The 22,832-nt window shown below is 36.8% G+C and overlaps 1 protein-coding gene across 2 annotated transcripts in view; it reads left to right on the forward strand.

The window, feature by feature from the left end:
- Positions 1 to 21,669, forward strand: part of EMCN (endomucin) — a 95,466-nt gene extending 73,797 nt beyond the window's left edge. Inside the window, exons 5-11 of one of the 2 annotated variants that reach the window (XM_055342550.1) lie at positions 3 to 95; positions 523 to 576; positions 2,386 to 2,481; positions 6,919 to 6,943; positions 8,558 to 8,619; positions 14,334 to 14,407; positions 20,371 to 21,669. In XM_055342550.1, the coding sequence (XP_055198525.1) occupies positions 3 to 95; positions 523 to 576; positions 2,386 to 2,481; positions 6,919 to 6,943; positions 8,558 to 8,619; positions 14,334 to 14,368 (365 nt within the window). In that variant the 3' untranslated portion in view covers positions 14,369 to 14,407; positions 20,371 to 21,669. The remainder of the gene's footprint in view (positions 1 to 2; positions 96 to 522; positions 577 to 2,385; positions 2,482 to 6,918; positions 6,944 to 8,557; positions 8,620 to 14,333; positions 14,408 to 20,370) is intronic. The other variant, XM_055342549.1, reaches the window with a different exon arrangement.
- Positions 21,670 to 22,832: the final 1,163 nt, after the last annotated feature.

Genomic DNA, 22,832 nt, shown 5'->3' on the forward strand with positions numbered 1-22,832 from the left:
AGTTAGCACTCTACAACCAGATGCATCGCCTTCTCATACCAGTACATTACCCTCAATCTCAGTAACAATTCCAGGAAACATCTCCCAGTTTCAAGGTATGATTTCTGTATGCATGAGTGGGAATTTTCTTTACTTGATCCCTTCTCACCAAGAAAATCCTACAAATCTTTTTTAACAGCTTTATCAAGATGTAACTGAAATACAAAATAAAATTGCACATCTGCGGTAAAGCAGGGACACAAGGAAACTTTGAAAATGACAGATATGTCTATTACCTTGATTGTGGTGATAGTTTCAGAGGTATATGCATTTTCCCAAACTCATCAAATTGTACATTAACTCCTTGCCAATCTTAATTTACAAAACAGACTTCAGAATGAGAGAGATTTTTTTCTACTTGACACATCATACCTAGAGATTACAGAGGCTTACTTAAATGGGGAGGGAGGGAAGGAATAAGATTTTGAGAATTGTCATACATTAACCAAAGGTGACTATTTTTTTTCTTTCTTAAAATAATAGGTACTGAGGATGCAAAAAATGCAAGCTCTTCTTCAGCCAGCCCCTCTTATTCCAGTGAGTAACAGACATATCTTCATTTGTGACACCAAATATGTAAAATGTTTGAATGTGGCTGATAAAGGAGAGGATTCGATTACAGACAGCCTTTTATCAACTTTACTGAATCTGCAGTTTCATTATAATATTACCTAACTGCCACCTGTTTTGAGGATTTCCTACTATTGAGTCTGATTTTAATGAGCACAGCTTTGGAATTTTTTTTTTTTACCTTAGTGCTAAGCAATTACTACCAAGGGTCAAGGTGAATTGATGAGACTAGTCTTAGAGAAGCCAAAGTGCACAGGCAGAGGGCTTCAAAGAAATGAATTGTTCAAGCAGCCCTGGTGGCTCAGCAGTTTAGCGCCTGCCTTTGGCCCAGGGCCTGATCCTGGAGACCTGGGATCCAGTCCCACATTGGGCTCCCTGCATGGAACCTGCTTCTCCCTCTGCCTCTCTCTTTCTCTCTCTGTGTCTCTCATGAATAAATAAAATATTTTTAAAAAATAAAAAAAAAGAAATGAATTGTTCACCTTCACAGAACTTTACCATATGTTAAAAATGGCCTTTAAAGAAATACTCCATTTTAGCAAAAACATATATATGTATACATATATATACACATACATATGTACACGTATACATACATATACATATATGATGTAATATATACGTGTATGTTAGGACTGACTAGAAAAAAATCCACTCATTTCCCTAGAAATTAAGAATAAGATGAATGCTTATGAAACTGATGATAAAAGATCACCTAGGCTTAAGTAAAGCCATTCCATTCAGTAAGTCAGCATGCCATTTATTAACTTGCTGATTCATGGCATCTTTAATTTGGGAGGCACTAATGATCTCACTCAAGGTCTAATATGAAACAAATGTTTAACTATAACTTTGGAAGTATAAACCATCCTACAGAAAATTGGATAAATACGAGGAGTACATATGCAAGCAGATGAGAATACTCAGCTAAATAATAACTGTGGCCTCTACATCTCTAGTTGTATGACTATGACAGCTTTGTCTTTTCATCACTATCTTTTTAACCTGGGCAAAGACTGTACAAAAGAAGACAGATGTTAAGAACCAAACCAAAACAGTAAAACTCTCCTCTGAATAAAAACTCACCCGAATTTAACTGTCGCTATACTACTCTCCTAAATGTGCGAGCACACACACGTATATCTTTCTTGAATCAGGTGTTCATTTTTAGAAATCATAACCACTCAGATATCCATTTATGTCCACTTATGCTATTTTATGTCTTTTCTAGTTTTAAGATATATTATGGAAAGATAAGTCAAAATTGCACAGGCAGAGAGCTCCATAAAAATGAATTGTTCACCTTCACGGAACTTCACTATGTTGAAAATGGCCTTCAAAGAAACACTGCATTTTAGCAAAAACATATATATATATATGATATATATATATCATATATATATATATATATATATATACTTTTTTATAAAGTAGTACAGTATATAATATGTGAAGTGGGTCTGACCATGGTCTAGAGGACATCTTCTGCTTCTCCAGTCTATCTCCTCACTTCTGTAGTCTCTAAGAAGGTGAGGAAACCAGCATCCTTAGGTTTGGAACTTTATTTCAAAAGGTTGCAAGACTGACATCAAGTGGATACATCAGAAATGACAACCGGAGTAAAATTTTGAATCTGATAAACCCTTGCCAAAAATACAGTAGTTTAACAGAGTGAGGTGTAAAGAAAGAAGGATGCATGCATGCTTTTGTTCAGTAAACTATTTACTGTTAAATTCAATAGGCACTCAAATTGACAATGTCCTCAATACTTTGTAGGTGTCATTTTGCCAGTGGTGATTGCTTTGATTGTAGTGACACTTTCAGCATTTGTTCTTGTGGGTTTGTATCGAATGTGCTGGAAGGCAGACCCAGGTAGGTAACAGGGTTTCTTTTCATTTCATTTTCTGAAATGTGAATATATGTTCAGTCTAAACTTGAATTTAAACTCTTAAGGGGACAGGAGAGTTAAAGAAAGAAATAAAATGCACTATTGCATGATCACAGAAATAGAGGGGAAGGGGCAGAGAAATCCATTGAATGCTGATGAGTGTAAGGAGGGAGGATTACCTGCTAGTGGCAGATAATATCAAATATGGACAGATTCTTTTTAATGAAATAACCCCAGTTTTGTGAGTAGTCAGGGGATTATGGTGGTAAAGAAGGCATCAAATGACATACCTTATCTGTAGTGAAGATTTTTTCCGCTTCCATGTGGCAGAGAATAGAGGTCAGTGTTGCTAAGAATTTAGTAGAGGAGCCCACAGTCTCAAGAAGAGTGTTCTGTGATTTATTCCCTTGTGAGAGGCCCAGCTTCCTCCCAATGAAGGTATCTTCCATGATTGTGTGTTCTGCTAATTGATTCAGCTCCTCAGGATTGACCATAATTGCAATTTTTAGTGGGCTTTTAGCTGGACAATTCTCTATTATCCTCCTTCATCTCTCCAATAGCATTTAAAACCTTCCTTCTTTTCTTCAAAATAGCACTGCTACTCTTTAACTATAGAGAAGAAACGGAGATGCTGGAGGGGAGGTGGGTGAAATGGGTGATGGGGATTAAAGAGGGCCCTTGTGATGAACACTGACTGGTGTGTGTAAGTGATGAATCTCTAAATTCTACTCCTGAAACTAAAATTACTTAATGCAATAGCACTATTCTCTTTTACATCCTCACTCTGTTTTTCTCTGTTTTCTTCTTGCTGTTTCATCTTCTTCCTCCTCTTAAAATATTGATGGTTTTCATAATGGCATTATATTTTTATCCTTTTTTAAATAAAAATTTTATTCTAAAATAGTTTTACAGAAAAGTTACAGGGATAGTTAGAGAGTTCCCAATACACCAGATACCCTGTTTCTCTTATTATTAATATCTTACAATAGTATGTACGCTTTATTTGTCACAAGTAATAAGCCAATATTGATACATTGTAATTAATTAATTAAATCCCTACTTTATTTAGATTTCCTACGGTCTTCCTTCAGTCTTTTTTTCATCCCAGACACTTGAGCTCTCTCGAACCTCCTTCAGGTCGCATGGCTCAGCACTCCCCTCTGTTGTCTTCAACACCAACCCATCTTTCCATTCCAGACCCAAGCCCTGGTTGTGTAAATGTAGTGTCATGTACCCATGCCTTCATCCATACTATTCCCTTGCCTAGAACACCTCGCTCACCTCTTAACTTTTATAACATACCCAAACTCCAATTTAGCCATGGAAGATCTAGCTCAAACAGCAACTGAGAGTATCTTTCTATAACACACCATCTCTTTAAGAAGAATAGAGTGTTTTCTTACTTCTAATTGCACAGAATTTTATATTATTCATCACATTGTCATACAGTTACTTCTCTATGTGCCTGCTTCCCTGGCATGATGGGTCTTAGTTTTTTCTGGGCTGCTATAATAAAAGTATGGTGGGTAAGTGGGTTCAACAACAAAAAATTCTCACAATTCTGGAGGCTGAGAAATCCAATCAAGGCATCCTCAGATCTGATATGTGATGAGGGCACTCTTTCTCCTTTATATACAGCCACCCTCTCACAGTGTCTTTGCATGGCAAAGGCAATAAGAGGGTTCTCTGGGGTCCCTTTTATAAGGGCACTAATCCCATTCATGAGAACTCCACCTTTATGACTTAATGACTCTCCAAATGTTCCACCTCCTAATATTGTCCCGTTGGACATTAAGATATAACAGATGAATTTTAGAAGGACAAAAACAGTCTGTAACATCAAGCAAGCCCTCCAAGTCACAAATCACATATTGTTCACATTGCTTTGTTCATAATATATACAGAACTTTATTAGATGCTTGTCAAATTAAATTTTTAAATTTTCAATAAAATAGGTTTCCTCTCCTCATTTCAATTCTAAATATTTCACTAACAAGAATATCACGCAAGTCTCATACACTTCGAAGAAGTAAAAATGGATTGTTTTTATCTTTTTTTTAAGACATTTATTTATTTGAGAGAGAGAATATGAATGGGAGAGGCAGAGGGAGAGGGAAAGAGAATCTCAAGCAGATGCTGTGCTGAGTGTGGAGTCTATGACAGGGCTCGATCTCACAACCCTAAGGCACTACCTGAGCCGAATGCTTAACAGGCTTTGCCACCTAGGCACTCCCAAACTTATTATTTTTATAAGATATGCAAGCCAGACTATTCTTTACCCCATGAACAATGTGCCCCCAGAACATTAATGGACGCTGTTCCTGCAGCCAATCCCTGACCATGGATTGCACAGAGAGTTCAGGGCATAAGCATGACAGTACAAGGCACAGGTACACAAAAAACAAGTAGTATTCACTTTTGCTCTTATTGGAAAATAAGAAGAAAACAAATAAATGCCTTTCCCTTTGGGAGTTAGTGAATAAACTTCTTAATAATGTCTGAAATTTGTTTCCTTAGTCAATTTCCAGAGGGGAAATAGCAATTTTATAAATCAGTTTAATTACTCTAAGTTTCTAAACCACCAATTCTATTTTTTATGGGAAATCGACCATCCAAGTTGAACCCTGTGGATGTTGAGTATGTAGGATAGGTAAAAAATTAATGTGCTAAATCCATTTGTGAAAATACCCTATACTGAAAGACTGCTTTTGCAAAAGAAGAATTTCAAATAAGTTATTTGAAAAGTTGAGCTTTTCTATTAAAGAAGACGATGGATGAATTAGATCATTTAGGAAAAAATGTATAAAATTCCTATAGCTATGGAGAGTCATTTTGGAGACATATAATACTTTAGAACAAAGTTCAAAAAAAAGTTCAGCAATTGTACAATTAGCCAAATCTATTTGGTTATTGTTAACTTTGCTTTCCAAACAGAATTCTACATCATTTTTATTGAATTAGCACCATTAGACACCCACAGCTAATCTCTCTTCAAGTATGTGGGGGAGACTTTATCAAGTTCAGAAATTTGTAACCCCTTCCTGCTTTGTGGAAGACCACATGAATCAGAGATTTCGGTATGAAATTAAGCTTATCCAAATAATGTTGACAATAGTCTAAGCTTTAGCCCAAGTAAGAACAGCATTTATGCAGAAGGTCGTCTGTTGGTATGCATCTATCTGCTAATGAACCCATATTAGAATATTTGAAGGAAAAAATATTAAAACAGGCATGCAAAAAAGTATCAACTCATTTTGAAACAAGATTATGAGCATCACGAGTGATATCATACATAACACTTAAAAGAGGAATAAAAAAATTCTGTTAAAAATCCTACTGATGTTGGAAAGACAAAGTGAGATCGAGTTGGTGAACAGCATATGGCACCATGAGTTAAATCCTAGGGATTAAGAGCCATGATGGTGTATTTCAGCCAAGGTGACAGAAATAGAAGTAGCCCAAATATTAGTGGAAATCAAACTCTTTATAAAACAATGATGATCACCACCAGGAGAATCGTATTTAAAGGGCATATCCCAATGACAAGGGCTACATTAGAGGTGAAAGGCAATCCAAAGGACAAAACTTGAGGAGCTATGGAATAAAACCACAGCAAAATCAGGAACAAAACAAGGGGGACCCTAAGCAATTACCTTAGTTTGCCTAATATGCCACAAATAATGCAAGATTTGACCAGAAACATCTCCTCCCTAAAGGCCAAGGCTTTGTGCAGAATGCATCATTCTGAATTCTCACTCTACACTCAAAATGTCTTCTATCACACTCTGGTGGAGCAGCCCAGTAAAATGAACAAAAGATTGGTCACATCTAGTAGCCTCGCCATGACATTTAGCAGGACACTTTTGAGCGGCCAAATCAGTGGGCTCCAGATGCAATTAGAAGCGACATCTCCATTGTCATTCACCACAAATACAGTGATTTGTGTCTCCAGAAAGAGCAATGTATAAAGGAGAGCCCAAAATTCAATTCTCTAGTATAAAAAGGTAATTCAATACTTGGAGGAACATTTTTTTCAGAGATACTGAAATAAACTGAGACATTTTCTGGTGTCTGTGGGATGTGCGATAATGGATAGTAGTTTCACATAGCAATATGAAACTATAAGATTAAAATTAGTCCAGAACTAAATTCAGTGGAATTGGCCTACTTAGGACTCTCCCGTGAATGTATCAGCCATACCTGAGGAATAATAGTAACCATTTTTGTGGAAAAACTGGCTAGTTTTTCTCAGATATGAAAAGGTGCTCCAGGGAGATAAAATAAAAGTTACAAAATAGCTTTACAAACATCTCTGCACAGAAAGTAGCAGGGGTCTTGAGGTTGTTTTTGTTTGTTTGTTGTTTGTTTGTTTTTATAGCCAAGCTTCTCACAGCTCTAATAACTATTCTCTCCTCCCCTAGGCACACCAGAAAATGGAAATGACCAGTAAGTAGCCACATCATCTTTTTCCAGAAGCTCTGACCCTACCATTTATATAGGAAGAAAAACATTAATCTTCGGTTTACACATTTTTTGGTTTATTTTAAAAGATATTTTGTGTAAAGAGCACAAACAGGGTTTGACTGTTTGTCAGAACTCTTTCTGAATCAACAGAGAAATTCCAACAACCAGAAGGGAAGATTGTTTTTAAGCTTGACTAAGGTAGCAAAATGAGAAATCAAAAGATAAAATGCAGGGGCCCCTGGGTGGCTCAGTCAGTTAAGCATCGACTTTTGATTTCAGCTCAGGTCAGGATCTCAGAGTCAGGAGATGAAGCCCTGCAGGCTCTGTGCTCAGCAGGGAGTCTGCTTGGGATTCTCTCTCCCCCATCCACCTGCCCTTACCCCTGCTCCTGTGTGCTCACGCTCTCTCTCTTGAAAACAAATAAATACAAATAAAGATGAAATGCAAAGATAGAAGAATGAATATAAATAACTATAAGGAAAAAACTCATAGAAAATATACATAGAGTTTTAAAACAGTTTTCCCAGGGAAATTGTCATTATGTTTATCACAATTAGGTAGTAATCATGCCTGCACCTTGAGACAGCTCTGAGTGGCTTTGTCTTAGCAGTAGATAGTTATTCTATTTTGACTTTATGAAAACAGGAAAGCAGTTATTACCAATCCAGCTAGCTGCTGCAATCAAGGTTGTACAAAGAGACAAATTGTTTTAATGTCACAAACAAGTTTTGTGGTGAAGAATTCTTCCTTGACCTGAGTCTGCAGCCTGCCTTTATATAGCTGTTTTTGTATGTTTATCAGGTTGTGGGCTTTATTTTACTTTTTTTATTTATTATCTATGATAGTCACACACACACACACACACAGAGAGAGAGAGAGAGAGAGAGAGAGAGAGAGAGAGGCAGAGACATAGGCAGAGGGAGAAGCAGGCTCCATGCACCGGGAGCCCGATGTGGGATTCAATCCCGGGTCTCCAGGATCGCGCCCTGGGCCAAAGGCAGGCGCTAAACCGCTGTGCCACCCAGGGATCCCGGTTGTGGGCTTTAAAAATAATGTCCCTAGATCACCTATTGTTCTTTATTAGAAATAGAGTCTCTTGAGATGTCCAAGGAAAGTAATCTGGGTTTGAAGCTGTTTAGAATCTGAGAAAGGATAGGTGGGAACTCTTGGTTAGACTAGACAGTTCAAATACTGTACTGCAGTAGTCAGGCCTTCATGAAAAGGGAAACCCCCAGAACTCAGCATGACCCCAAAAGACTTGGAAACATCCCCGTGTTTTCCCTTCCATAATTCAGAACTGGAGATCTGTGTGATATGGACCTTGTGACAAGTGTTTCGCACGACCCATTTTTGTATTTAATTATCTATCATTGTTTAACAGTGTGACAGAGATTTATTGGCTTGATTCTAGAAAGAGAAAGTGCTATAAAAGTATATGTATGTCTGTGTGTAAAAAAGACAGGTTGTACCATAAAAACTTGTAAAAATAGATGCTTGTGTATCTTCTTCATTCTGTTTATATCATGCATGCTTTCTTTCGTAGACATACAATTACTAAATACTGTGGTGTTAACTTATGTTTTCTGTTCCAAATAGACCTCAGTCCGATAAAGAGAGTGTGAAGCTTCTCACTGTTAAGACAATTTCTCATGAGTCTGGTAAGCTCCCAGATTGTTGATTAGCTGAAAATGGTTATTTCAAAATCTAACTTGGATTTTGTTCACATGAAACACAATCAAAAAGCATAATTTCCGGGCAGCCTGGGTGGCTCAGTGGTTTAGCGCAGCCTTTAGCCCAGGGCGTAATCCTGAAGATCCGGGATCGAGTCCCTCATCGGGCTCCCTGCATAGAGCCTGCTTCTTCCTCTGCCTGTGTCTCTGCCTCTCTCTGTCTCTGTGTCTCTCATGAATAAATAAATAAAATATTTTTTTAAAAAAGCATAATTTCCTTGGAAATAGACAACTAATAACTCCCCTAAAATACAAAATTCTCCTTTATATAAAAGATGAGTCCTAGAAATATCATTTTTGGTAAGATCATTGGACTATTGTACTTTTAAAGGTTGCTTTTAATAATATGATTATGTGTTCCAAAGAAACGATGGGGCCTTGAGACATTTTCAACTCTGCAGTAGTAGCAGAAAGAACATTAAATGTACTACGTGGTTTTTATCATTGCTGTTGCTTTGTTTCATTTTCGATAATGGCCATGTATAGTAGCTGGAACCAGGATTCATCAGGTAAAGTGTAAATCCTATTTTTGTATCATTTCATATAATTTCAATTGAGCTTCCCAATGAGGAGAAAACCCAATATCCTGTTTCTTTTTTCCAATTATTGAGGTTTTTAAATTGGATTTTAAATGTGTAAGTTTTTCAAAATATAGGTGTTATTTGTATGAATTATATTTGAATCAAGAGTAATGAAAAATGAGATGCTAGGTAGCTTTTAAGCATGAAAATGTACCTATTTTTTTTCTTGTTTTGAGTAGGCCAAATATTTAAAATCTCCTTGTTCCAAAACATATGTAAAAAATAATTATTCTCTCTACAAAACAATCCATGTGAATCCAATTTAAATATCAAGTTACATGAATACATTTACAATATTCAGTCCCTCATCTTACCCGTACAAAATAGTCACAGAGTATAGATGGTATGTCAGGTAAGAGCTATGGAATAACAAACTCCATTATATATATACATAGCAAAAAACAATTTTGTCAAACACAGAATCAAAGGCTTCAGGTGGGAAATTCTAATGAGGACAAACTACAACATGCAGAGGCCTTGGAAACTAACAGTACCTAGAATCCAGAGACATGCCCTGACCCTTCGTGGGAATCATTGTCTCTTATGAGAGACTTTCTTCATTCTTTTATCTCTTCTACACTTCGATGCACATATTTCCTTTATGTGTACACAGTTCTCTTGGAGATAACCATCTGAATGGTCAAAGGAGTAAAATTCATTCATAGGATAGTTGGAAACCACTTACAGGTTTCCCCCGGTTACTTGCCAGTCTTGACTAAGTTGCCAAGCCTATTTAACCTGGTTAGGGAAGAGCAGCCAACACGTGAACTAGTCTTAAGTAAGGATCCTGAGTGTGACCATGCCATTTGCCAAGAAAAGTTCTCAGGAATCTGCCTGGTGCTTGCAAGTAAGCATCACAATAATTTCACACACTCTTCTTACTCCCGTGGGGCTTTAACTAAACACTCTGCAGCCTCAGTGCTCTCTGAGCTGTGGGATGGTGAGCTAACCAGCATTTGGCTCCACCATCTAGGAGCCCCCGGTTACCCTTGTGAAGAGAGGCCTAAGATCAGGACCACCTGCCCTACCCCCCAATTCTACCGGGGAAATGACAACTGACATCAGAATTGAGGATTGGGTGTGGGAAAATTCTCAAGAACCTTACTTCTTGATTGAAATTTAATATTGGATTCTTCTTTAAGGCCCAGGGACAATTTGACATAATAAACTGATTTCTCCCACTCACATAGACACTGTGGCAACAAGTCACTGTGGTAGCTGATGGGAGGATAGTCAAGAAGACCCTTAATTCTCCAAGATTCCTTTTCATCATAAGTGAATTTTCAAGTCACAGGTCTAAGGAGAAAATATTTCCATGGAAATAAAAAAATCTATTCTCTGGTTCTTTTATTTCTGCCAACCTTAACTTAGGAATCATACTTCTTTTAATGAAATAACCTCTCAATGGTCAACCTTGCTGATTACCATGGAAAATATTTGGTGATAAGGTAAAACTGAAATTGCTCATTCAGAGTCAGTTTCAATAGTCTAGAATTAATCATGTAAAAACATAATGATCTTCAAATGCTGTTTGTACTACTAAAATTTTTACTAAAGTCTAGTTTCTGAAACAACCATCAACAAATCTCTGTTCACTTCCTTTTAAATTTATTCAAATATACTCTTTTAAAATAAAAGTATGCTCACTATACTCAACAGAAGTCACATTGTTATAATTATTTTTACCTAAATATCTTTTGCACAACAGTGACACTTTTCCTAAAATATAGCTAGAATAAAATCTGAAATGAGTAGGTTTGATATAAATGCACAGGCTCAGCTCAATTTTCCACTATCTCATATATAAATTTTTTTAGAAATCTGAAAATTACAGAAAAGAATTTGATAGAACAAATATCTGACTACCCACCACTCAGAATTGCTGATTGTTACATTTTATGTTATTTGTTTGTGGCCCAAAAAAATGTAGTGTTAATGTGCCTATATGGTAACATTGAGCTTCAAGGGTCATAAGAACTCATTGGATTTGTCAGTACTTTAATTTAGAAGTTCTGATATTGTATCTCAGGATAAGTTGGGCCATTTTGGAGGTCAATAAATTATGTTTCCAAGGAAACAGAGCTCTGCAGTAACCCATCTTCAGGGGATGTGCCAGTGGATGCTAAAGTGTCTGGGTTTCCAGAAGCCTCCATGAGACATGGCTCTTGTTCTGGTCATTTGCTCCTAATAAGACAATTCCTTGATTGAAAGCCTCCTCATGTTAGGCCATGGTATTTATCCATCCACATTCCTTGCTTTCTTCAAGTATGTTCTCTGTCAATCATGTTCTTCTGCTGAAAATGTAACCCATAAATGTTTAAATTTTGATTATTTAAATTAGGAGTTTTCTTTAATGTAAAAGAAAACGTTTGCTAGAATACAATAGGAATCTGCTTTCGGAAACAAATGAGCACCAAATATGGCAGATCAAGGAGAGCTTTATGAGAACATAGATGATCCCACTCAGCTTTAGTAAGAAATCTTGCTAAGTTAAACATCACCATGATTGACTGCAAAATATACATGTGACATGATGCATTTTAAACATGATTGCCACTTACAGCATATCCAAGAAAGTTAATATCCATTGTATTATTTCTAATATAAAAGACTATAAGAATCTTGAAGAAAAACCTCTTAAATTAATTAAGGAATACATGACTTCACAGAAGAAAACAACCATAGTATCTTTGCATTTAGTTTTAAAGCACTATTTGATTTTGAAGCATTTGAAAGAAGAAAAAGTGGTTCTGAATTCATTATAATATTCCTCTCCTTAGAAAACTGGTAAGTTTATATTACCTAAGATGAAGTTCAAACATGTTAGCATGTCTACAAGACCTTTCGTAATCCATCAGACTTCTCTTGCTCAGTTGGTGAACCATTTACTAACTCATATTCACCAGACACCATTCATCTCCTGCCCCTGTCTTCCTCGCTGAACTCAAGCTCTTTTGAAGGAGGAGATGGTGCTTGGGTCCCTTTTGTGAAGGGACACTCCACCAGTTCATCATTATGGTAATTCCACATTATTAGTATATTATTAGTATACCAATACTAATTAGTATATTATGGTAATTACTAAATGTACAGTTACTTTTTTGCTTATTTTTTCAAATAAAAAAATGAGTGAATGAATAAAAGTTTGATGGTGAGCAAAAAGATCAAGAGATTTAGAAAGTCATCTTTTAGCAGTGCTTGGGTAGTTCAATGGCTGAGCGTCTGCCTTTGGCTCAGGGCATGATCCCAGAGCCCTGGGAATGAGTCCCACAACAAGCTTCCCAGAGGAAGCCTGCTTCTCTCTCTGCCTATGTCTCTGCCTGTCTCTGTGTCCTTAATGAATAAATAAAATCATTTTTTTAAAGTCATCATTTAGAAAGGCATCATTCAGCTTCTATCTTCTCAGCTTTTCAATATTTAACTATTCCCTGCATTTCCACCAAGGCTTCTTTGACTGTCCTTTGGTGTACATGGTCTACATGGTCTTTCCCCCTTCTGAACTTATTTTTTCATTTGCCAAATCAACCTGTATCACTGCCTTGTAATATCTCTTCATGGCTCAAACTGCTGTTTTCATACTAGACCACATTATTCATAATAGAGAAGAGGGAAAACTAGAAAAAGAATTCAAGATTACTCATGAAATACAACACAATACAATCACTATTGGCATTGGTATATTTCTTTTCAGTTGTTTGTTCCCAGGTATGTGTTTCATTTGCTTTTACCATAGGCATCATTATTATTATAATTTCTTGGATTCATATTGAATCTTTCTCATATTTTCTATTCCTAATAAAACAGAACTTGGAAGGAGATATTAAGAATTGGAATGATTTTCATATGATTTGCTTTAGGTGACTCTGACGAACAGTAGGGGTTGAATGAGTGTTTATTTTATTCACTTCTCATTCCTGTACGTCATAGCCATGGATTCTAGGAAGTTCTGTGCTTTTTGCAAAATAGTGATAGTGAGTGAAGAGTTGTGCTAGAAAGAGGCTAAAAGGGCTATCACTCTGTGCCGGCATTTCTCAGAGCACAGCACCTAAGAGGCTCTTAAGGGAGGCCCGGGTGCTCCTTGTCGGTCTCTGGCACTATTTATTATCACCATGATAGTGCTGATGACAGGTAACATCAACAGAGTTCCCAGGAGACAGGTTTCTAAATGACAGGCAAAAGCTGGAGCAAAGCAATGATATTTACTCTCAAAGCCAGAAACTTTGACCCACTCTACTTTTAGAGTGTGACTAATGTTGATACTTGAATCTACCTGAAAGATGCAGGTGGTGTGAAGTGTGTTGATCATGAATTTAGAGGCATTTAAAACCTGGGATCTTAGGGATGCCTGGGCGGCTCAGTGGTTGAGGCTTTGGCTCTGCCTTTGGCTAAGGGCGTGATCCCAGGGTCTTGGGATCAAGTCCCATATCCGGCTCCCTGCAAGAAGTCTGCTTCTCCCTCTGCCTATGTCTCTGCCTCCCTCTCTGTGTCTTTTATGAATAAATAAAAACACTTGGAATCTTCAGCTTCCCCATCAGTCTAGGTCAACATTTATCTTTATATTGGCTGCTGGAATATCAGGTTATTTTGAGTAACATCCCCTGGGCTGCTCTGTATATCACCAAGGAGTTCGTGTTGGCCTCTAAATTTGTTTTCACAAAGCTCTCACTAAGTTATTTAAACAGAGGACCCTAGAAATGACTTCCTGATAAAATGGTGCTTTAAACATATAACATAGTTTTGCTTAGGCTCAAGGAAAAAGCAAAAATCTCTACCTCCTTCCCTGGGGAACCTTTCTTGGTAACTCACACCCCCCCCCCCAGTCCCAGGGAGTTAGTTGGCATTGCTCCTTTAGGGTGAAGACAGATGATGGTGGAAAAAAAAAACTCATAAATCTTGGTGAACAATTTTCAAGCAATACCAAGTGGCAAATTCTGGCTCTAAGGACATTCTTGCAGGGAAATTGGACTTTCCTGCAAAAATAAAAACACAAGCCAGGAAACATTATTTTCATCCTTAGTCGCTGTATGAGCTTACAGATCAAAACATATCTTCTGTTGGTAGGTGAGCACTCTGCACAAGGAAAAAGCAAGAACTGACAACTTGATGAATCCTCCCCACACCTGGGCCATAAATATGTAAGTTTTTTTTAATTTCATTCACTGAGATGCTCATTAATATCTGCTTTTTTGAGAATGCTGCAGCTTAGATTATTTCAAGACTTTAGCAAGCTGAAAAGTTAATGGTTTGTGTCAGTGAAACCATCATTGTCTATTTGTCTAAAAACAAACTCTAAGATTTTCCAGAGAAATGCATATATTGGGGGCCGTAGAAGATTCTTCCAGTTGCCTTGCCTACCTCAGAGATGACACAATTCACTCTGCCTGTTGGTAATGTTTTCATATCAATGCAGTTTGCCTTTGCCTCGGTCAGTATATGCACACTAAGGGTAGTGGTGAGACAGGGTTCTACTGCTAACGGAGGTCTCAGAATGGCAGTGCTTACACATTTTCAGTTCATTGCAGCAGCTGCACTAAAGGAAGGATGTGCATCACAGCCAAAGCCTGGCTCAGGGGAAGGGGTTCAGAGAAGGCAGGTAGGAGGTCCATTTGTCCTCACTCTGTAAAGTCTGTACAAGGATATACTTTCTTTCCCTGTGGATGCAGGAAACATGGGTGTGTACACAAGGCACCTCAAACAAGATGATCCAGAAAGGTAGTCTCAGCTGGGGTTTGTTATACCCAGCTGGTCACAAGGGCATATTGCTGCTGTATAACTAGCCGAGGGACAGAGCCTGCCAGAGTGTCTCTGTGAGAACAGATGCAAACCAACAATCTCATTACAGCAATTGTGAATCAATAAATAATTGAAACCTTCCCAAACTATGGTTACAAGCAACCCTGTTATTCTGCATGTTCTCTGCTTTGACCAGGAGTCAGTGCAGTCCAGGTACATTGTCTTATTTCAGTAAAGCAGCTCAGGCCAGATTCTGGTGTGCTGAAATTAACCTTCTCAGTTTAGCATGGAATTGTCTTTTGCTTTCCAAGAGTTGGGTAAGAAGGGTTTCTTCTGATTTTAATTTAGTTTTCACGGGAAGCACTGATTAAGTGCCATCACAATTAGTGTTTGATGCTTTTTAGAACCTGCAGAAGAATTTACCCTTTGGTAGCTACGAGTAAAAAAAGCAAAATCTAATAAATATGTATATGCCCAGATTTGACCTGACCACAATGGTAGGCACTCTGGGTAGTGTCCAGAGGGAAGAATATTATTGTTGTATCCACTCCCTAGGCCTATTACCCAGCCACTAAGACAATGTTGTTATGACACTCAGAGAGGGCTTGTTGAGTGCCTGCGATGCTTCTCTGGCCAGTAGAAGGAGATCAAAACAGGAGAGTGCCATCCAGACACGAGCACCAGTATCACAATCCTATCCCTTTCTGGTCATCAAAGACGGATTAGAATGAGAGGAATATGAGAGTCTACCCATCCTTTTACAATGGACACTTTGAGATGCAAAGTTTGAGAAGCTGAGAAAATTAAGAAGTTTGTTGAGACAGGTGGTCCAAACCTACCTAGGATATGAAAAGCTTCCTCGCATACCAGCTCTGGTTTCTTGGCAACCTCATGACTAGTTAAAAGATGTTTTCTAAACCATCAAAATGATCAACTAATCATCCAATTTGGAGGAAGACAAGTCTTCTTTTCAGCTACAAAGAAAAACTATACATAGGTAAGGAATAGTAGTGACCCAAACAAGCTCAACAAACTATTGTCCAGTTCCCCATTCCTTCCCATTTTTCATACTTTAAAAAATATTCCTACCCTTTAATTTCATGTCTTTTAATTTGCTGAAATAAGTACCTTTTCTTGCTCTTCTTTGTAATTTTGGAATTATGTAACAATGTTCTATAAAGATCAGAAAGTACAGGGAAGGAACAAGTTTGACACATCAATTCTACTATTCATCTTACTTTTTTTCCAGTATATTTCTCTTGGTAATCATTGTACTTTGAATGTAGTAGCCAGTGACTAATGACTTTCTAGATGATCAGTGATAAATCATGTATCATCTCAGAGATTCAGAATAAATAGGAATATGGTTATCAGAACTAGAAGATTTGAGAATAGACGTTGAGAAGTCTGGATCTGTATGCAGCAGCAAACACTAATGTGGAAAGTTAACAATGTTAAAAATTCTCATCTAAAAATCAAATTCCAGAATAGTTTAATGCTTGCTGCTTCATATATTGATCCTCTATTTTGTGCAGAGCATTATATTTAATGTGATTTGGCAGAACAGACAAGAATTCCAAAATACTTATAATCTGTGATCTTTGCCTGCCCTCTGCAAAGATTTGCCTCATGGTAACATGAAATCACATATAAGAAATAAGGTAATGATCAGAGAAAAATTAAAAACTATGTGACCATGATTGAAACTGATTCATCAATTCAAACAGATTCTAAAATCTTCAAGACTTATATCAACAAGAGGAAGACTGATAAGAGTTTCAAAAAATATTATCCTTTCACTGCAGTAGCACTGCTCCATTTGGGGATCACAACTTTTTAAGAATAAGAAAAAGATTGTTTATCTTAAACTTTCTTTGTCTAATTCACTTTGGTCCCAACTATTTGCTGGTATCACTGTCAAAATAAGCATTAATAACAAAAATAATTTGTGTAAAGTTTTGAAGGCCACCAGTATCAAAGATTAGAAATATATTAGCGATATACGTTTCTATATATATTTGTGCTCATTTATAATGCAAATGTGCTGTTATTTTCTTTTGAGATTAATTTTTTTATGACAAGGAGTGGTACAGATAATATAGCTAAAGGAACTGATTCTCTGTCACAAAGAACTTCTGCTAAGGCCAGACTTCCTATGCATAAATGTGGAGCAGGCAAAGTACATTCTTTCTTCATTGATGCCAATAAGTGAACAAATCGGCCAATAATGAGTGTGGAGGTGGGGACATAAGCTAGTAGTGTCTATATGGGGAAAGGGATAAAGAGCTAAACACCCTTGGGATGCCTGGGTGATACAGTGGTTGAGCGTCTGCCTTTGGCCCAGAGCGTGATCCTGGAGTCCGGGGATTGAGTCCTGTATTGGGCTCCCTGCATAGAGCCTGCTTCTCCCTCTGCCTGTGTCTCTGCCTCTCTCTGTGTGTGTCTCTCATGAATAAATAAATAAAATCTTAAAAAAAAAAAAGAACTAAATACCCAGAGGAAGAGAGTAAATGAAAAATTATGTATGTTTTATTAAGTAACTGATTAATTTTTTTGAAACATAAAACAATGTGAGGAAATTCAATGGAAGGATAAGAATTCTCTCACATCATGACTTAAAATGTCCAAACATAAAAAAATTATCATAAAGAAAATTATGAAACAAAAACCAAATTAAGAAAATGTTTGCTATAAATATGAGATCATTTAACTAATATCTTAAATATACCAAAGGCATTTATACAGATTAGGAAATAGAAAAATGAGCAAAGGCCAGGAACAGGCAACTTGTAAAGGAGGAAATAGAAATGGTAATATAAAATTACAGAAGAGCTACCAGAATAATAATAATAGTAATAATAATAAAGTAAATTAAGACCACGAAAATTATAACGTTCAATTTACTTAAACCTTTTTTCATAATTTTTAAAAGTCATACTGGTGAAGCAAATAATATCTATATGCTGCATTTGAAAGTATAAATTTAGATTAATCTTTCTGAAGAACAGCTTGATGGTATTTTCACTAAAGGATTAGAAAATTCACATTTGTCACCTTGTAACTTCCCTTTAGGAAATTTTCATAAGGACATAATTTTAAATTATATTAAAAGTTAATGTACACAGAATAGTGGCAAACATTTAGTAACAGTTTAAATGTGTAATGATATGGAAATTTCAAGTAAATTAGGCTTCATCCAATCAGTGACATTATATAACTAAGCAAAAATAATTCTCAAGACAATTTTTTAATTACTGCAAACATGTCCAAGATATATGTTAAATGAGGGAGGAGGACAATTTTAGAACTGAACAGAAAGCATTTGATTGTTCTAGAACCAATTCTGTGCTATAGGAAGAGAGGGAGCTACTGTAACCTGCCTCCTTCCTCACCAATTGGCTCTCCCTCCATTGTTCCAAGTGCCTGACCGTTTAAGAAGCAAAGGGAGTTTCAGATAAGAACTAGCCACTAGACAGACCAGTGGCTTCTATGAAAATCTCATCCCACAGACCCTTAGCAATATGGAATAGTACCAAATTTCGCTTTTCTCCCAGATACAATCCACTCTACTTCTGTCGTTTCTCAATGGTACCATGATAATCTAAATGCATCTTTGTGAACTTCCAGAAAAACTTAGCATGTTTTTCAATTATTCTTCTTACATTTTAAGACAGATTAGCAGGAGCTAAAAAGAAAACATCATGAAAGAGCTCTATTTTCTTATCCTAGTAATGGCCCTAAACAAAATTCTTAGTAATGCACAACTATTAAATTTAGGGCTGGGAGATCTTTTCTTTTAAGACCATTTTGCTTCTTTGCTAAAGTGGTGTCAGTGTTGTTAAATAATCTATTATGATACTTTATTATAAAAGTGATCATTTATTCTTTATAAGAATTGCAAATTTATAAAATTTTAGGATGGTGAGACATTCAGTGACCATAAGGTCATGCATTGTCATTATTGTAGACAATACACTAAATTTAGAGAGATTATAACATCAGAAAGGAAGCAAATACTGATATTGGTACCTTCAAATTGAAACTTCCAACTAATGAAAAAAATTGTTAATGAAGCAGAGTCCATGTCTTAAAAAAGATTATCAATGTGGAGTATGAAATGAAAACTTCGGTTTGCTTGCTGATCCTTGAAAAAATAATCAATATAGTATTAATCATGAGCATTATCCTATTCACATAAATCCAGGTGTTTCCCTAGATGGTTTGTGCTACAAACTCGACTTTACCTGGGAACTCACCTATGGAAGAGTATGGGTCAGTTGAACAAAAAGTGACAGAGATCCTGCTCTTTGCCAAGCACAAGGCCAAGTCAAAAGAGGGACATGACATGTTGCTGTCCTCAAGAAGCTTATAGAAGTAAAGAGAAATACACATAAGGAAAATAATGTTACTTTGATATGGGAAATAATAGGACAGTGGTATGTAAAGTTAGACATGGTACTTTGAAATTTAATGGCGAATTGCATAGAAATTTCTGGCATTTGAGTTGAGACTTGCAGGATAAGAAACTGCTTCCCCTTTCCTACTTAGGCACAGAACCCTCCATCTCTTGCTCCTTTGGGGGCAACAGAGAATGTTGTTTCTGTGCTGCAAATGAAGAAAATCCTAAAGTAATAAAACAAAGCAAAGCCCTGGCTTTTCTTCTCTCCTTCTTGTGAAGGAGAAGTAGAGAGATATCTGTTCATGCTTAACCCTGATAAGCACACAGCAGCAAAGTGTAAAAGTTGCCAATATATGTCTTTGTTACTCACATTGTCACCCCAAGCAACACACTTTGAACTGTGTTCCATTAATGATAGAACAGAGTTAAGGACTTTCATCAAAAGCGGAATATGATGAGATCTGTGCTTAGGACACATCACTGAGTGTTTAATAAAGATTATCTCAAGAGGAGTAAGACTGGAAGCAGAGAAGGTAAAACACTATGGCAGTATTCCCTAGGATAAGTACAAAGACTTCACCAGTTCTGCAGGTACAGTAGGGATGGTGGTAAAGAGGCAGAATGGAATACAGAAATGTCTAGAAGGTAAACCTCTTCAGAGGTGATGATCGATTGAATGTGGGCAGTGGGGAATGAGGAAGATAAGGAGTATAGATATGCCCACATTTCCAGCATGAGTGCCTGGGTGGATGGACCACGGGGGTTATAGCAAAGATTGGAATTGTATGGTGCGAGGAGTCAAGTATGGCAGGCAGCACCCTAGTCCCCTTTATCCATAGGGGATATGTTCCAAGACCCCCACTGGATGCCTGGAACCATGGATAGTACTAAACCATGTATATACTATGGCACTATGTATATACTTCTTCACTTTCTTGGAATCTGAAACTTTTTTCCCCCCCACAGGCTTAATCTTCAGCTTCTGTGCTCCAGGAATAGGAAGGGAGAAAGCTTTGTGGACTCAATCCTGACTTCCAGATCTGCTCTCCAGGCTGTGCCAGTCGCCTGTCCCAATAGTGATGTCCAGATGACATGCAATAATTTCATAGAATCCAAAGGAAGCCTGGGCCTCTCCTGTCATTTGAGATGTGAAAAAGCACATTACCACATTTTATAGGAACAATCTTAGGAGATCAAGTTTTAGGAAGGACATTTGTGAGCAGTTAACCTGACAGCCCAGGCAGGTGGGTTCATGATGACATGACCTTCCTTTGAGTTTAAAGCTTCCAAAGTCGACAGTTCCTATCCATGGAGACTTCTCTGTTTTCTCAGTGTCCTTATATTACCTGATGTTTGTATTTATTGTTTTGTACTATGTTAATGCAGGGATAATTTGCAAGTGTCTTATTAAACATTAGGTAGAAATCATGCCATGCCCCTTTGTACATAAAGATATTTTATTCATATTTTCATGTGTTACTTTTAATAAAAAATTACAATATTCAACTCACTAAAGATATTGTAATGTGACTGTGAAAATGGCGATGGTATTGTCTTCATATAATTATGAATATCTAGGAGCTGATCATTTGATTATAAGAACTCACTACTGAAAGACATCTACAATAAGTGAGAAATGAACAAAGGGTTCACGAATCAGACTCCATTAAAGGGAAGTTAGTTTCCTATTTCTCTGGTTTTTCTATTTGTAATTCATACTATATGACAAGGACATAACGGCATTTATGATGCTCTGTACTGCATTCATTAAGATGATAACAGGATTGAGATTTTTTGTAATCCATTTGGTTGACAGTGTCTGTGCATTTTTAATTTTTTCTAGAAATGTAATGATGTGTTCTAGCAATCATTGTCAAATCTCCAGTTTGTAGAAACCAACACTTCATAAATACATAATTATGATATTGTTTTTCAGTGTATCACTTTCCTAAAAATATCATACGATTATAACTGCCACTCCATCAGGAGCAAATTCTTCTGTTGAAAGCTGACTGATTAACCTTGACCACTTCTTAGACACAAGGGATCAAAATGTCATGTTGGTTGAAGTTCTATGGAAAGCCTTGGAACTAATAAGCTGCCAGTGGCAGGCAGCTCTTTAACTTTTATGACTACCTAGGCTGCTTTCAATACTAAGTTATCTTAGTGATGTGAAGGCAGTATAGTGGAGATAGAATAGTGTATTTAAACTTGCCTTTTAAAATTTCTTTTTTCTTAAAGTGTATTTCAAAACCTCCAGCTGTAAGAATTATATAAATAATCATCTTGGTTTTAGCTTCTTGATGTCTGGATTATTTCCAAACAAGTACACCAAGCAAGCATATCTATGTCACTGACTGGTGTCTCTTTGTGTTTCTTTGAGAAGCGAGACGGGGGATTTGGGGGCAGAAAAAAAAGCAAGCAAGAAAGTAGAGGAAAAAGGCAAGGATTTCTAGTACATACACTTCCCTTGGGGGGTGCTTTGCCTATGATCAGCTGTAACCTAGAAGCCTTTAAATGGGAACAGCAATGGCTGGAGCAAGCCAAACACAGAGCATCTGTCTATGGAAGGAAAATATTCCAACATCTCTAGAATGCTACACAGAATGTATTGCAAAAAGACAAACTTTTCTGCAATTTAAATTGCCACAAGTAATATGTTATTCTGGCTTCTAGAAAAACCATTTACTCGACTTTTCATAAGTATTGTTGGGAGAGAGTTTACAATGATTAGAAGAGGGAAAGCTTTCTAATGGCCATAAAACAATGAAATTCTTTCTAGTTCAAGAATTTTCCATAAAGAATATTCTTTATACTAACAAATATAGCATTAAATCTTTAAAACAAAGTGAAAAGAGGATCGAGGACTTTGCAGAGATATTAGTGGCATTTTGTAGCACCAAATATCTCTCCTAGATAATGTCTGCCTTTTTATAAGTCAACTTAAACTTCTGTTGAAGTAAGGTATTTTGTTTTCAAGCCAAAATTATCATTAATCAGATGTTTTTTAATTATCTTATTTAGATGATCTACTTTTATGCCTGACTTATAATCTTTTTATTCTGATATACAGTTCAAATGTCACTGCAGCAATAGAAAGGCTGTATTTAGATCAAAGCTAAACCTTTTTATGTATTTATTCTGTATGACAATATGAACATAATTTAAGTCTATCAATAGTCAAAACACAAACAAGGGCTAATTAACTGGCACTGTTGTCATCTGAGAATAAGCAGATGTTGTTGGCCGACACTATGGCTGTGATCTGCCAGCAGAGAAAGACTTCTAAATTCCCCTTGCTGAGCTGAAATATTCCATTACACATCTGACAAATCTGTGTCTTATTTCTTGTCTACCTGCCATCATAAGGATCAACTTAGGACATTGACAAAACTTCAGCAATGAACATGCTAGCTTTCCTTGATTTT

Source organism: Nyctereutes procyonoides, unplaced genomic scaffold, assembly GCF_905146905.1.
Source record: "Nyctereutes procyonoides isolate TBG_1078 unplaced genomic scaffold, NYPRO_anot_genome, whole genome shotgun sequence".
Lineage (NCBI taxonomy): Eukaryota > Metazoa > Chordata > Mammalia > Carnivora > Canidae > Nyctereutes > Nyctereutes procyonoides.